This window comes from Centroberyx gerrardi, chromosome 7 (assembly GCF_048128805.1).
Source record: "Centroberyx gerrardi isolate f3 chromosome 7, fCenGer3.hap1.cur.20231027, whole genome shotgun sequence".
NCBI classification, from domain to species: Eukaryota; Metazoa; Chordata; class Actinopteri; order Beryciformes; family Berycidae; genus Centroberyx; species Centroberyx gerrardi.
The window spans coordinates 16,251,586-16,267,451 of record NC_136003.1 but is presented as its reverse complement, the minus strand read 5'-3'; the positions used below and the strand labels follow the sequence as shown (position 1 = coordinate 16,267,451).

Here is a 15,866-nt window from a genome sequence, read left to right as displayed (position 1 = left end):
TGTTTTTTCTTTATTTCTCCTCCATTGGTTAGATTTGGTGAGGGTGGGGTCTCATTTGGAACCACTGACGTAGTCGTCTTTGGCAATGAGTTTTAACCAGAGACGCAGTCCGTGTGGGAACAGAGGAAAGTGTTTTTTAGGACAAAGATAAAGGGAAACATCATAGAGTGTAGTGGTGGGGTTGGAGGGGTTGAAGTGGTATGAATGGTACATGATGTTGCTGTCGTGCTGTCCTGTGCGCCTCAGACCGGTGTGGAGTCAGTGGAGTGGGCACAGTTGGTGTCCTCTCATGTTCACAGCAGCAACCAGTTGTTTGTGAGCATCAGGTGAGCCGATATTTCCTCTGAACACTCCAGCTTCAGGAGAGGAGAGGAGAGGAGAGGAGAGCAGAGGAGCAGAGAAGTGAGTGGACGCACCTCCATCAGTATGACCAGAGCATCTGCGCCTTGACGCGCTCCGGTGTGTGCGCGTGTTGGACCGGTCTGTGGACTAGTATGAAGCGCCATGGCTTGGTGTGACCGCGGGGTTCAAACGCTGCTGGCCACCGTGGGGGCTTTCGCCGCCTTCAGCCTGATGACCATCGCCATCGGCACGGACTACTGGCTCTATTCGCGGGCGTACATCTGCAACGCCACCAATGCCACCGCAGACGATACCCAGTCGCAGCCCAGAACCAAGAGGGGCGATCTCACCCACTCCGGGCTGTGGAGAATCTGCTGTATTGAAGGTAAGCCTGCTCCAACTAGTCTCAGTTTGGGGCTCTAACGCATGGGACCCGGTGAAAGAGCGTAACAAGAAAGATAATTCAGCCTATATGTGTGCATGTTCTTTTTGTAGAGTTAATACTCTGAACACACTCTCTCTCTCAAGGAGGAGTCTTTTGTTTCTCAGTGAGTTGAATAGTCTCCGCGCATTGATTTGAACAGACAAAGGGACGCGCTCCCTTTGCGCACGCCAAATGTCTCCATCATGAGCTGGGAACACAACGGGGAAGTGACTCTAACGGGGATAAAACTTTCAGAGGTAATAAAAAGCTTGAGAAAGCATGGAAGCACACAACTATGCATTCTCACACCGGTAGACTAGCTGGAGCTACAACTTAATGAGACACTGCCTAAACAAATGAATTATGTCCCGGCGCGGCTGCTGCCAGGAAATGTGCGCGCTATTAGTCTACCTTCATTCATATCTTCATTGTATGTGATGCTGTTGCTTGGCAACATCTCTGAAATTGCTATGGAAACATGCCCAGTGATTTAAAAATAGATGACTCTGAGTTCACGTCATGTCCGAGCAAGATAGCAAATGTTATTATCTGTCGGAGAACATCCCCTATTTCACCTGTTGATCTTTTTTTAGCATTTGTTGTTTATGTTTATCAGCCTACACAGGATGTGCGCTGGCAGTGACGTCTTGTTTCAGAAGCAGACAGACATTCATTCATTGACCAATTTGTCTCGCGGCCACCCCTTGACTTCTCGCCTCAGCTATCAACGAGGGAATCGATGTGGCTGTGGATAGATCTGTTCAAATCACAAACTTCTGTCCTCGAAGAAACAGTCACTGAAAGAAAAAGAAACAGGGCTACATATAACCCTAATCAATTCCCATACTAAACACATAATAATAAAAAACATTTCACATATAGGCTACTTCAGAAAGTGTTAAGATTATTATTATTATTATTATTTTATGTTTTCTTCTTTTGCGCTGTTGCCCACATATATGTGCAACAAAATCCCAAATATAGGCTATTTTGGCCAATCGAATATAGGCTATATTTTGAATGAATGTCATCTGCACATATAAATACATTTTTGGCGATTTTTATCTTTTTATTTATTTATTTTTTGGTATATTTTGGAACATGTCTCGAAACATTCTTTAATCTTGAGTAGGCCTATAGGTGAAATGAAGGAGAACATAGCCACAAGTAGGCACTTCAGAGGTGCAGAGAGCTGTGAGGAGGTGGGGGAGGTGTTGATCCTGAACAGCACACTGTGTTCCTGTGGCAGGTAGAGCAGAGCCTCCACCACACAGCCATGAAACGTGACACTTATCATTTCTGGGGGAATAGACAAACCAGAGTGGCAAAAAAAAAATCTTAATCCAATTGTCTTGTGGGTTGGGATGAGCTCAGAAACTTTTTGTAAGTGTCACATCTTAAGTAAATTGCGTATTTCGTTTTTTTCAGTAGTTTATTTATTTTGGATGTATCTTCTTTGCTTTGTTTTGACTTTTGTTGACACTACTAGCTTTAGAGAGCCCTTAATGTGGGTAGGTAGGTGTTTTAGAAACAGCATGCACCATGGAGGACATAGGTTTCTTTTTTTTTCCCAAAGCAGAGAGGCAGCTGAAGCTCTGTTTGCTTTGCTGTCTGGAATAAACCATCAAAACACTCGTTGCCTGGACACTGGACTCTTTCATTTCCTGCGTAAATCCTGTTTCAGTGGTGCATCAGTGGCTTCTGTTCGCAGTTTCTTTGTGACATCTTTTTCATTCACATTTTCAAAACCTTTAAAAGAAAAAAAAAGACAAAGCTGTGACTTGCAATGAACTTAAATGCGTCAGTCAAACCCACGGCTCACATACAGCGAGAGCTCCAACCTGTCAAACAGCATCAGTGATTAATGTTTCTCTGGGCTTGGCCTCTGTTGAAGACGGACGCACAAGACATCCGTGTTGAACACCCTGCTGCGTTATGACACCTGCAATTTATTGAGAGTCATGCTTGGTTAGGCACCTGCCTGTGATGTGGACAGACTCACAGTCGACGTCCTTTGAGACCCCAAGGAACAGCGAGGAATTACTAATAGCAGCCAAATGTTATACCAAGCATGATTTCCCATCGCTGCTTTGAAGCGAATAATGAACCCAGATTAATGACAGTGGATGAGACTGAATTGATGTTGATGAGGCTGGGGACAAAGACTAGGTCTGTGCAATAAGACTTCTTTTTGAGAGCATAATTTGCCCAAACAAAGGCTAGCCTATCACATCAGTCTCTCCGGTGTTAATAGTTTCACTTCATGTGCCCCCGTTAGAAACTACAGGCCGCTGGACAGTGGCTCTGTTGTCATGGAGACTCATAAGTATAGAGGAGAAGACCAGGAAGGAAGAGAGTCACCCCCCCGGTCATAATGACAAGCGCACACTGGGTTATTGACGGGGACGGCTCTGTGTGTATCACCGCTGCTGGGGAAAACATACAAACAGATTGAAGCAGCAACACAATCTTTGTCTCTGCAACAACACACTCCTGTAACACACATCGAGGGCTGGGAGCGATATTGACAACATCAAATATCACGATATTTTAGATTGAACACCTCAATATCGATAATGTGACGATATTTTGGGGATGAGTATTCCTGCTTTCATGAGATATTTACACACAAGAAAAATGTGAAATTCATTAGTAATCAGTGATGTGTAATCAGTAATAAGTAATGTGGATATGATGAGCAGGTAAAGCCAATCATTGTTCATTTGACTCAGCCAGAACAGGCTAATAAGTTCAGAAAATTGTGTCACTTTACTGTAATGCAGCCTTTAAGACCAGGAAGAAGTAACATTCAACTTAATTCACAATATTATGATAACCAGACGATATCTAGTCTCATATCACAATATCGATATTATATATCGCCCAGCGCTACACACATCTCTGTATGTTTCTCTCTGCGACAACACACTCCTGTAACACACATCTCTGTATGTTTCTCTCCGCGACAACACACTCCTGTAACACACATCTCTGTATGTTTCTCTCCGCGACAACACACTCCTGTAACACACATCTCTGTATGTTTCTCTCTGCGACAACACACTCCTGTAACACACATCTCTGTATGTTTCTCTCCGCGACAACACACTCCTGTAACACACATCTCTGTATGTTTCTCTCCGCGACAACACACTCCTGTAACACACATCTCTGTATGTTTCTCCCTGCGACAACACACTCCTGTAACACACATCTCTGTATGTTTCTCTCCGCGACAACACACTCCTGTAACACACATCTCTGTATGTTTCTCTCCGCGACAACACACTCCTGTAACACACATCTCTGTATGTTTCTCCCTGCGACAACACACTCCTGTAACACACATCTCTGTATGTTTCTCTCTGCGACAACACACTCCTGTAACACACATCTCTGTATGTTTCTCCCTGCGACAACACACTCCTGTAACACACATCTCTGTATGTTTCTCTCTGCGACAACACACTCCTGTAACACACATCTCTGTATGTTTCTCCCTGCGACAACACACTCCTGTAACACACATCTCTGTATGTTTCTCTCTGCGACAACACACTCCTGTAACACACATCTCTGTATGTTTCTCTCTGCGACAACACACTCCTGTAACACACATCTCTGTATGTTTCTCTTTGCGACAACACACTCCTGTAACACACATCTCTGTATGTTTCTCCCTGCGACAACACACTCCTGTAACACACATCTCTGTATGTTTCTCTCTGCGACAACACACTCCTGTAACACACATCTCTGTATGTTTCTCTCTGCGACAACACACTCCTGTAACACACATCTCTGTATGTTTCTCTCCGCGACAACACACTCCTGTAACACACATCTCTGTATGTTTCTCTCCGCGACAACACACTCCTGTAACACACATTTCTGTATGTTTCTCTCCGCGACAACACACTCCTGTAACACACATCTCTGTATGTTTCTCTCTGCGACAACACACTCCTGTAACACACATCTCTGTATGTTTCTCTCTGCGACAACACACTCCTGTAACACACATCTCTGTATGTTTCTCTCCGCGACAACACACTCCTGTAACACACATCTCTGTATGTTTCTCTCCGCGACAACACACTCCTGTAACACACATCTCCGTATGTTTCTCTCCGCGACAACACACTCCTGTAACACACATCTCTGTATGTTTCTCCCTGCGACAACACACTCCTGTAACACACATCTCTGTATGTTTCTCTCTGCGACAACACACTCCTGTAACACACATCTCTGTATGTTTCTCTCTGCGACAACACACTCCTGTAACACACATCTCTGTATGTTTCTCCCTGCGACAACACACTCCTGTAACACACATCTCTGTATGTTTCTCTCCGCGACAACACACTCCTGTAACACACATCTCTGTATGTTTCTCCCTGCGACAACACACTCCTGTAACACACATCTCTGTATGTTTCTCCCTGCGACAACACACTCCTGTAACACACATCTCTGTATGTTTCTCTCCGCGACAACACACTCCTGTAACACACATCTCTGTAGAAACAGCAGCCATTCAGGAGTCCAGAACGGCAGATTCAGCACCGGACAGCTCCCCTCTCAACCCCCTGCCTAGAGTGGAAACCTGCAGTATAATGAATGTCTCACAGTGTTTCTAGTCCTTTCTAGTCCTGCTCAACAAGTGCTGCCTCCTCTTCAGCAGGCCAACATGACATTTAGGGAGCTGAATGAGGCTCCCTTACAGTTAGGTCAGCATTGCCCTCAATTATGGAATACTTCACATTTCTCAATAGCTGTCTCAGTGTTTTCTCAGTGTTTGTTTTTGCACATAAAAATGACGAGGCCAGGTTAGCCACCCTAAGTGCTTCGAGCGGACCTAATTTGCATCCGAATCGGCGAGGCTTTAGAGGCTGTTGCTCATGGGTGACTTGAGTAAATAAAAACAACTCTGAAAAGGAATTTAAAAAATGGACTTAATAATCCAATTAACAGGTGCTTATTTACGGTAAAACAACCCAGCTGGCGGTAGATTGGCGTGAGCGGCGAGGCGGTTCTTTCTTTTCTTGGGGGACGGAAGTGCTGTTGCACACGGAGAGAGAGAGAGAGAGAGAGAGAGAGAGAGGGTGAAGGTGCGAAGGGGGATGAACAGAGGAAAAAGGGGGAAGGTGGGTGTGTGTGGGTGTGTGTGTGTGTGGGGGGGGGCACGTTGGCATTCCCAGCATGCTCCACAGGTCTGTAATTAAAATGCGACAACTGAAAAGCCATGCGGGGGCACTAATTAGCCAGCAGGCCCTAACTTCCTCCTCAGTCACTCCATCCCTCTCTCCGCCGCTTGATGTGCGCTCTCTTTTCATCTCGTTCGTCGGCTGGCCGACGAACGAAAGGATGCCCTCCCTTTCTTGTGTGGTCTAATCTCATCTCCTCTCCTCTCCTCTCCTCTCCTCTCCTCTCCTCTCCTCTCCTCTCCTCTCCTCTCTCCTTTGTTCTCTCCTCTCCTCTCCTCTCCTCTCCTCTCCTCTCTCCTTTGTTCTCTCCTCTCCTCTCCCCTCTCCTCTCCTCTCCTCTCCTCTCCTCTCCTCTCCCCTCTCCTCTCCTCTCCTCTCATCTCCTCTCCTCTCCTCTCTCCTTTGTTCTCTCCTCTCCTCTCCTCTCCTCTCCTCTCCTCTCTTGGCATTTGAACATAGGTAACTTTTACTGAGCTATTCAAGGACCCTTACCTTTAAGTTTCCTGAAGTAGCAGTGCTTCTACTGTTGCAATACTAGAATATCACATTCTTTCCACCTGATAGGCAGCAGATGCACATCAGGCCAGTTCTTGTTTGTCCAGACTTTGTCAGCCTGGCTCTGGGGAGTCTACCTTGGAGGTCATGACCAAGACAACACAATGCAGACTTGGCCAGTAGCCATTATCCTACTGATGTAATGTGAAAAGATTCATTATCTTGGACTCTGCTGGTTCGCAGTTTGTGGGAAAGTTTGGGGACAAACTCAAAGAGGCAATGAGTGTCTGGATTATTATCTGATTCATTTCCCAGACAGAATAGAATTGGAAATAAGATAAAAAAATAAAAATAAAATCTTTATCAAGTACATGAAATATTATTAGGTGTGGTTTGATCTTATGCAAATTATTCTTAATCTGTGGTCCCATTCACAGAACAGATATGCAATATGAATTGTGCAATATGTAAAAAACAGATGTGAACATATAGCTATAATTAAAAAAAATGCCCATATTGTGAAAGGGGTGCAACACAATGTATTGTCTTTTTTGGTCATTGTCCTCGCATCTTTAGCGTTGTGGTGAGGCAGCACCATAAATGTATGTGTTGTGATTACAAATGTATGTTACAGATGTATAACAATCTGCAGCACACCCAACAGTCTACATGGGGTGAAATATCTCAATTTTCCTCCAAAGACATGGATACATACTGTATATATGCACAGTACACCCCAAGCAGAGCTGTGTTTGAAGAAATCGTACCCCGGTGACAATTTAATTAACCAACTGTCAGTTATATCAACACTGAATCGCTGATGCGTCGCCAAATTGCTTTTCTTTCATCCTCATATGGAGTCCAAATCTAGAGGTTTGAATAATTACACGGATGCTTTTGTATTCTGCTCTGGCATTCCCTGCTTCCACAACAGTAACTGTATGTATGTGTGTGTGTGTGTGTGTGTGCGTGTGTGTGTGTATTTGACAACAAGCCCCAGTAACAGTACTCTATCTGTTTACAGCTCTATAAAACCTAATTACCCCACCTGCTGTAAACCACACCACAGAGATGCTCTCTCATCAGTGTTCACACTCTCCCTCACAGATCTGAAAGGACTGTGGATGGGAATACATGGCAAAGCAGAACAAAGCTTCTGCTACTCCCATTTGCTGTAGATCTGTTATGGGGAGCCAGCGGGCTTCTACCTAGCTTTATTGAATGGATATCACCCACCGGAGGCTATGCACTTCTAGTGGTATGCAATATTAATGTCACTTTTGAGAGGTTTATTCATCAATCTATTTGCAGAGCCATTGAAGTGGGAAAATGAAGGAGTGGGGGCAGGTGTGGAGAGCTCGTTGTCATGATATACTGTACTCCTGGAGACACAAGAGGAGGCAAGTGTTGGATTTGATGGAACAGTGCTATTGGTGTATTCCATTGAGGCTGCTGCCTTATTGGCTGAGCTGAGTTAATTCACAATAATGACGACGTGCATCATCCTGTTGCCGGCAGCACCGCCGCTGTGACAGCTGCCTCACATATGGTGTGTGTGTGTGTGTGTGTGTGTGTGTGTGTGTGTGTGTGTGTATGTCTACATTTGTGTCAGCAGTCATGTGCAGTGGCTAGAGATCTGTGAGGGGAAGGGGGTTTGCTGAGGAAGTGCCGCCGGTTGTTTGGCGGCTATCAAAATACAACAAAGCTGTCAAAGGCATCCTTGGAGACGGTTTATGTAAATGAGCGTATTAAAGACTAACTGGGGTTGCCATGGAGAGGAGGAGGAGCAGCTCAGCATGGCGCTTTGCTACTCCAGTCAGGCCCGGGGAAACCCATGTACGCCCATGTCAAATTACCCCCCAAGTAACCCATCTACTCTGTAAGATTAATTCCCAATCTGTGACAACACACTCAAATATCACCCACATCCCCCAAATTTCTTGATAAGCAGCAATGTGTTGATGCTTCAGCAACATTCAGGAAGATGTTGCACTTTTTCCAACACCTTTCTTTGTCACCAACACCTTACACGCATCTGTTTGTCTTTAACTTGGGTGACAAACTGTCTGTCTGTCTGTCTGTCTGTCTGTCTGTCTGTCTGTCTGTTTCTCCATTTGTCCAATTCACTGCATGTTTCACTGTTGCTACATTGTACCCTTTTCCTCTAATATTGTTTGCACGACCCTCATTTTGCCCCTTCACTCTCTCTCTCTATTTTCCTGATTTCCCTCTCATTACTTCCCGCCTCTCCTCTTCTGTTTAAGCCTCCCTTTTATATGTGGCCTCCCATCTTCCCAGCTCACTCCGCTTTCATCCCCTTCATTCCTTAGCTCTCCTTGCTTTTGTTGTTTCATTTCCTTGTACCTCCTTCCCTTGTTTAATCTCCGCTCCCTCCCTCCCTACCTCCCTCCCTCCCAGCTAGTCAGTATTCAGACTTTATTTCATTTCATGAAGGGTCCATCTGACAGCCTCTGCATGCGCACGTACACACACACACACACACACACACACACACACACACACACACACACACACACACACTAACCTTAGACACTGAGCTGATAACTGTCACTCATAAATCACAAGCCCAGAGGCCTCAGCTTATAATCAGATTCCCAATCAGTTGCAATATTGCCTCTATTCCTTCCATCCTCCATCACACACACATACACATACACACACACACATGGGAGGAGACAGAGGCGTCAGACAGGCTGGAGGAGCTGGGGTCTGTGCTGGGAGAGAGTCTGGAGAACAGGGGAGCAGAGAAAGCAGAGCAGAATGGGAGGAGAGGGAGGTGTCGACTGTATGAGGATAGAAGAGAGGAAAATAGATGAGAGTGAGAGGAAGAACATGATGTAGAAGTAGAAAAAGGATGAGCAGACAGGGTGCAAGGAGAAAGGTGTTGTTTTTTATTCAGTTTTGGAAAAGGGTAAACGTCTTGAGCGTCTTTGACCTCTTCACCATTTCAGTTCAGTAGAAACACACACACACACTCACACACACACACATACAAAGGCTACGTTGAGTCGTGGTGTTGCAGGTATGCAGCATGATTAGGAATTTACACAGCAATTAACAGGCCACTAAAGGTGTTTGTATTTTTGTTATCTGAGCTGCTCTTTTTCTAGCCACGTGAGCCAGATCTCAGTGTGTTTTTTTGTTTTTTTTTCACACGGCACAAAGTCTCACATCACTGCTTTAAATAGTGCAGCGCCCTTTTTTCCATCAGTGACTAGACACAGAAACATGTGCTCCATTTCCACCGACTGATTTGACGCTAATTAATTTGATGTCCCTTATTAAGAGGCAGACCTAGTTAATGGAAAAGCAAAGCGTGCTCTTAAAAGCTGTGCCACAGACCGTGATCCTTGTGTGGCTCACCCTGGGGCACCTGGGAAATGGAGTTGACAGGTGTCTGTCACAGATATAAGGTGATAGTTTATGCGGGGCTAGGTCAGCTCTAATCCCGGCTTCAGCCATTAGGGATGAAACAAAAGAGACTGGGTGTTTTTTGAGGTGGGATGAGGGAAAGTCTTAAAGGCAAGCGGAGCTCACTCGAGGCTTACTCCACTGAATATATGAATTTGATTTCCCCAACACTGGGATGCTCACAAACACGCAGGTATACACACATGCAAACATACACACACTTGCATACACAGATGTACACACACACACACACACAACTTCACCGTGATGAACAAAGCGACAGCCCACCTTTAATCTCGTGGGTATTGTAGCCTGAAAGAGAGGGATGGTGAGGGTGTTCACAGCTCTAATGGTGAATGAGTGTTAGCCTAAGAGCCTCCAGCATTACCAACACTGCAGTGTGTGTATATCCATTAACTCCCAACTTTCTCCCCCTTTTTCTACACAAGGTGTTGTTTACACTCCTGCACAATTACGTCCGCAGGCTTCTCTTAGCTTTAAATGCTTACATCTCTCTCTCTCTCTCTCTCTCTCTCCCTCCCTCTCACTCTTCCATTCTCTCTTTCTCTCTTATCTAGGCACTAAAAGCTGCCAGCACCAATGGTCTTTTGTTGTTCAAATAGGCTTCTTGTTCCTCCTAGCACTCCAAATCCATTCACCTGAGCTGGATTTGGACACGCGCCACAACCCACCAAATCCCTCTGGGTAATGCATTCTTAATCACACCACCTTGTAGTGTAAGCGCTGCCCCTCGAAAACGCAAACTATACCCCTCCCCTCGTTGGTTTCTTCCTGCGATATGTGTGCGCTGAGCTGTGATCTTCATTTTGCTGGGCTCCACAGTGGCTACATTTGGGACTGGTGCCGAAAAAGGGTCAAAGTCTCATTTCTTGGCAGTCAAAACCACAGAGAGGATAACAAGTTGATATTAAAGAGATTGTTGCTTTTGTTATGCAATTAATGCATATGAGTCCAATATGGGTCCATCTAAAGCTAAGTTGGAGTGTCTACTTATAACACTGAAAGAGGAACAATGATTTTGAAATAATGTATTCGCCAAAAGAGCAGAAACAGCTTCACACTCCACAAGGTCTCATCTCAATGTTAAAATTCTTGCATTAAACATTATGAATAAAACATGCCCTCGCCTGACAGTGCTATTTATTTCCACACGATGAATAACACTGAATGGAAGATGTAAAGTTCAGATGACTCTATCGGAAGGGCAATGCCCTGTCGTCTCCTCTTTTTCAGGCTGCAGCGCCGTTAGACATGAAAAATAACCGGGAGTCACCTGAGACGCGACTTCCCACTCCACTCTCCTTTATCTGAGACAGGAGCGCAGCAGTGTTTTACCGCAGCGGACACGGGTTAACAAATACAGGTCACTGGGGAAGGAGCGACTGTGGCTCTGACTGCAGCACCCTCACTTAACTCCGTTAGCCAGATGGAACCAACTGGAAGTAGATAAATTCACATCACAAGTCAAACCCTGGACAGCCAATACATCAATTTCAACTTCCCTCAAAAGGGGATTCGTGTACAGAAATTGGATAGGATTGGATCCTGTTTGTGGGTGAAACAATCCTATGATCTAAAGGCTGATGCTTAAATGCTTGAAATTTGTTTTTTAGACAAATATAAATAGTGAAGTTGATGCCTATGTGTGAATTTCTTTCCAAAGCCTTTGCCTTTCCATCAAGGCAAAGGGCGGCTACTTTAAAGAATCTAAAATATAAGATAGAATAGAATTATGCAGTGACGTTTTTGGTCACTGGATAATTCCATTTGTGTTATTTCATAGTTCTGATGTCTTTACTATTATTCTAAAATGTGAAAAATAGTAGTGTGTCAAAACTTTAGACTGGTAGTGTATACATAGTGGTAATGACAGTAGGGTTAGTGGACTGTTATTTATCATTGATATGGAGGCTCGGCCATCAACATCGTCTGTCTCTGTCTTTGTCCTGCAGGCATCAACCAAGGCAGCTGCTACAGGATCAACCATTTCCCTGACGACAATGACTACGACACAGACAGCTCTGAATACCTCCTGCGTAAGTGCCCGCTCTTCCTCTGTCTCTCTGTCTTTATTTCGAATGGCGAGCAGGCAGTCTGCCGACCTTCAGAGCCTCATTATTGTCTTTTGACAACTGTCTCCTACAGGGCGACTCTCACGCACCCCGAGATTGAGGTTTTATTAGTTTAGTCAGAAGGTTAGATAAGGAATAAAGAGAGCGAGAGAAATGTGACGGTATTCAGCGAGCCGGCATTCAAATCCATTCAGTCCCAAATTACAAGCATTATCAGACTGTGACACCAAGACACCCCGTGTCTATTGGTTTTCTGACAAAATCAAGTGTTATGCCTCATAAAGAGTATGTTGTTCTGCCACACTGCAAAAATCGTCCATCTTAACAAGTCATTTTTCTTAAATTTTTCTTAAAACAAGAGAAAAATTCTGACAGTGAGGTGAGATAACTCCACTTGTTTCAGGAACTTTCTAGAAATGAGTGTCAATATCTTGGTGGAATAAGGCAGATCTCTGCACTGCTTTCAAGAAAATGACACTTGATTCTACAAAATTCTACAAAAAAGATTAGATTAATAGATTTGCATTGGAAACAACTGAAATTATCTAACCTCATTTGCAGATTTTTTCACTTGCTTTGAGAAAATACTCAATAACAGACTAAATGACTTGCTAAGATGGAGATTTTTTGTGCTTTTGCCCCTGCGTGCGACTAACCCTCGTCCCCCCTTCTCTGTCTCTTCAGGCATAGTGCGCGCCTCCAGTGTGTTCCCCCTCCTCAGCACCATCCTGCTGATGCTGGGCGGCCTGTGTGTGGCGGTGGGACGCGTCTACAGCAAGAGGAACAACATCCTCCTCAGCGCAGGCATCCTCTTCGTGGCCGCAGGTGAGCTGGGGGGATTACACAGTCAGAGACGCACACAGTGAGGCGCAAACATGCAAGGATTAGGGTTTTGTAATGAAGAAAGGCAGCTTGATGCGGCACCTGCGGTCACATATTCAACCATAGTGGGGAAAAATCTCATTGTGAGCGAAATCGCATTAGGGGGGGGCTTGTTTCATAGAAAGCAATCATAAAGATGGACTTCATTCCCCACCGGAGAGGGTCAGGATCTCCGTTCATCACAAAGCTCGCAGAGAAACAATTGGCTGGAGACTGTTATGGCACTGACACACATTAAGGGACTCAATAGAGGCAGGAGACCTGTAATCACTGGCTGATGAACACTTCTACACACTGTGGGTTCATGGGTTCATGATTGACCATTGTTGACTCTTTCCACTCTCTTTTTCGCTTCCTTTGTCTTCTCACGTTCCCTCTCTCTTTTTGGTCTTTGTCTTCACTCTTTCATCCTTTCGATTTAACTCCATCCTCGCCTTCCTTCTTGTTATCTCTCTGCCTCATTTGTTCCCTCTCTGTTTTCTCGTTTCCCAGGCCTGAGCAACATAATCGGTATCATCGTCTACATCTCCAGCAACGCAGGCGACCCCAATGACAAACGCGACGATGACAAGAAGTACACCTACTCCTACGGCTGGTCTTTCTACTTTGGCGCCCTTTCCTTCATCGTGGCCGAAACGGTGGCTGTCCTCGCCATCAACATCTACATCGAGAAAAACAAGGAAGTCCGCTGGAGGGCGCGGCGCGAGTTCATCCGCTCGCTCTCTTCCTCCTCCCCGTACTCGCGGATGCCAAGCTTCCGCTACCGCCGGCGGACGTCACACTCCAGCTCTCGTTCCACGGAGGCGTCGCGGGAAAACTCGCCGGTGGTCGGGCTGAAGGGGGCGCCGTCTTCCAGCGGGCCGCTGGGCGAGCTGTCCATGTACGCCCTGGCGAGGGACAGCGTGACGGAGAACGCGTACAGCCCCGAGCACGAGGCGGCCGCTGAGTTCCTCCAGGTCCATAACTGTTTCCCCAACGACCTAAAGGACGGGGTGAACCGCAGGACCACACCCGTGTGAGTGGCGTGTTGCTGGGCTCAAGGTTCACCTGGAGCTGGAGGGATAGGAGAAGATGAAAGTCTGTTGGCCGACCTGTTGGAGGGCTTGCGATAGCCGGCCGTTGTACAGGCGCAAAGGGTGCCAGAGAGAGTGACTGTCCTGATTGAAGGGACTACAGTCAGCTGGACTGAAGACGAAACCCATGAACAGAACCTCGGTTCTTTTGTCACGTTTCCTTGCTTTTAGAGAGCATCACAGCAGAGTAGAGTTGCCGTTGTCCGTGTCGTAGCCAATGCGAGATCAGTGTTATCTTTCAATTGTGTCGAAGTGCTTAAGAGAGCCGTGTGTGGATCACAACACTTGTCCGTGTAATGATCTCTACACTTTGCAGGGAAACCTGAGAGTGAAGTCTTAAGGTGTGCCAGTCAGCAGTATTCTACCTGTAAATTATATAACAAGGTGCTAAATGAAATGTACTCTTCAACTTGAAACAGTGTTCCATCCGTGTGTGCAGATGCTATCAAGTGTGGACTCCTTCTGTGTGTTTTGTGTGTCCTCATAACCAGTGTGGTCTTGCCTTACTTACTCTAGTGTACCTGTCATAGATTTGATAGAGACGACAGGGACTCCTCTCAGCACTGTCTTTTAGAATCATTTATGGCCTTTTAAACTCAAATTATTAATCTTTTGAATTTATCTTTCATCACGAGAGTAGGGTTTGAGTGTCAGTGTCTTTACAAAACTATTGACTAGTTGAGTCATAATGTTGCATCGCTGAATGTTCATCATCTTAGCAGATTGTACATATAGACCGTCCAATCCCCCAAACAGTAGAAAAGCTTTTGTCTCCTCTCAGTCGCTTCCTTAGTCCTAATTCTTCTCTGACATTTGTCAGTTGAACAAAATGGCTGTCCTGTCAGTGGAACACCTCTGTTCACTGGCCCCTTTTATTCACTTCCATATCAGTCCGTCATCCTTCCATCACCCCCGTCCCCCGTGGGATGCGACATTGTCTGTGTATGTGCCTGTCACAGAAAAGAGCAGCTGACAAAAGGGGGGTGCCCAGAACTGTGAAAAGGCACAGGTCAGGACTTCCTTTTGCTCTGAATAGAGCCCCAGCATCCAGACCAGAGTGTTGAATGGATAAGGATCAGAGCCAGGCAGAGAATGAGTGTCTGTCTGTCTGTCTGTCTGTCTGTCTGGCTGCCTTCCCCCTCCCATGTCGAACAGAAGCCCCTGACAGAAGCAGAGGGAACTGTCTGCGGCTCCATCCCTGAAGGATTTGTGTCTAATATCCAGACGTGTGTGTGCGCTGCAGTCTTGCTCGTCCATCACTGTTCTTTCTTTTAGTTCTCTCAGGAAATATCGTGTTGTGGCAGGTTTAACCATTTTGAGGTCCTTTCCCTGCTTCGTGGTGGTGCTGAGAATTGGACCGGTGATAAGGATAGACCTGGTGAAAAGGATTTGAAAAATACTGTTACTGTATTTAAGAAAAAACTCTGAGTGGTTGCTTGAGCCTGCTCCAAGAGCCAGCTGGGGTGGGGTTTTATCAGTTTTAGGGCTATACTCCACTGGCTCCGTTCTGCCAAGCAAGCTCAATCAATCACACAATAGCATTTGATTGTATTTGGTGTGGTTGATTTTCCATTATAGAGACATTATATCCAGGGGAGCTCATGTAAAAGAAAGCCATCAGTATAAAACATTATGAGTGTGGAGCTTACACTTTCATATTACAGTGTAGAAGCCTATCCAAATGTGTTTGGTTTTAATGTTCAAAATTGTATATAAGTACAGTAAAAAAAAAAAAAAAAAAAATTACAAAAAAATATTAAACATAAAACATTTGCAAAAACATGTACAAAGGATTCAAAGCATTATTTTACTGAACAATATCTCAAATGATGGAGTGGCTGATGGAATAATGCCTTGATGCATTCTGGCACTGGTTGTACAATTCAATTTACCTTTTCATATTCAGGTAAAATGC

General features: G+C 45.3%; 1 protein-coding gene across 1 annotated transcript; it reads left to right on the top strand.

The window, feature by feature from the left end:
• Positions 1-504: 504 nt before the first annotated feature.
• On the top strand, positions 505-13,897 carry LOC139925379 (voltage-dependent calcium channel gamma-4 subunit-like). Its single transcript, XM_078284717.1, has 4 exons — positions 505-727; positions 11,877-11,960; positions 12,681-12,821; positions 13,371-13,897. Exons 1-4 carry the CDS (start codon positions 505-507, stop codon positions 13,895-13,897), a joined length of 975 nt encoding a protein of 324 aa, XP_078140843.1.
• Positions 13,898-15,866: the final 1,969 nt, after the last annotated feature.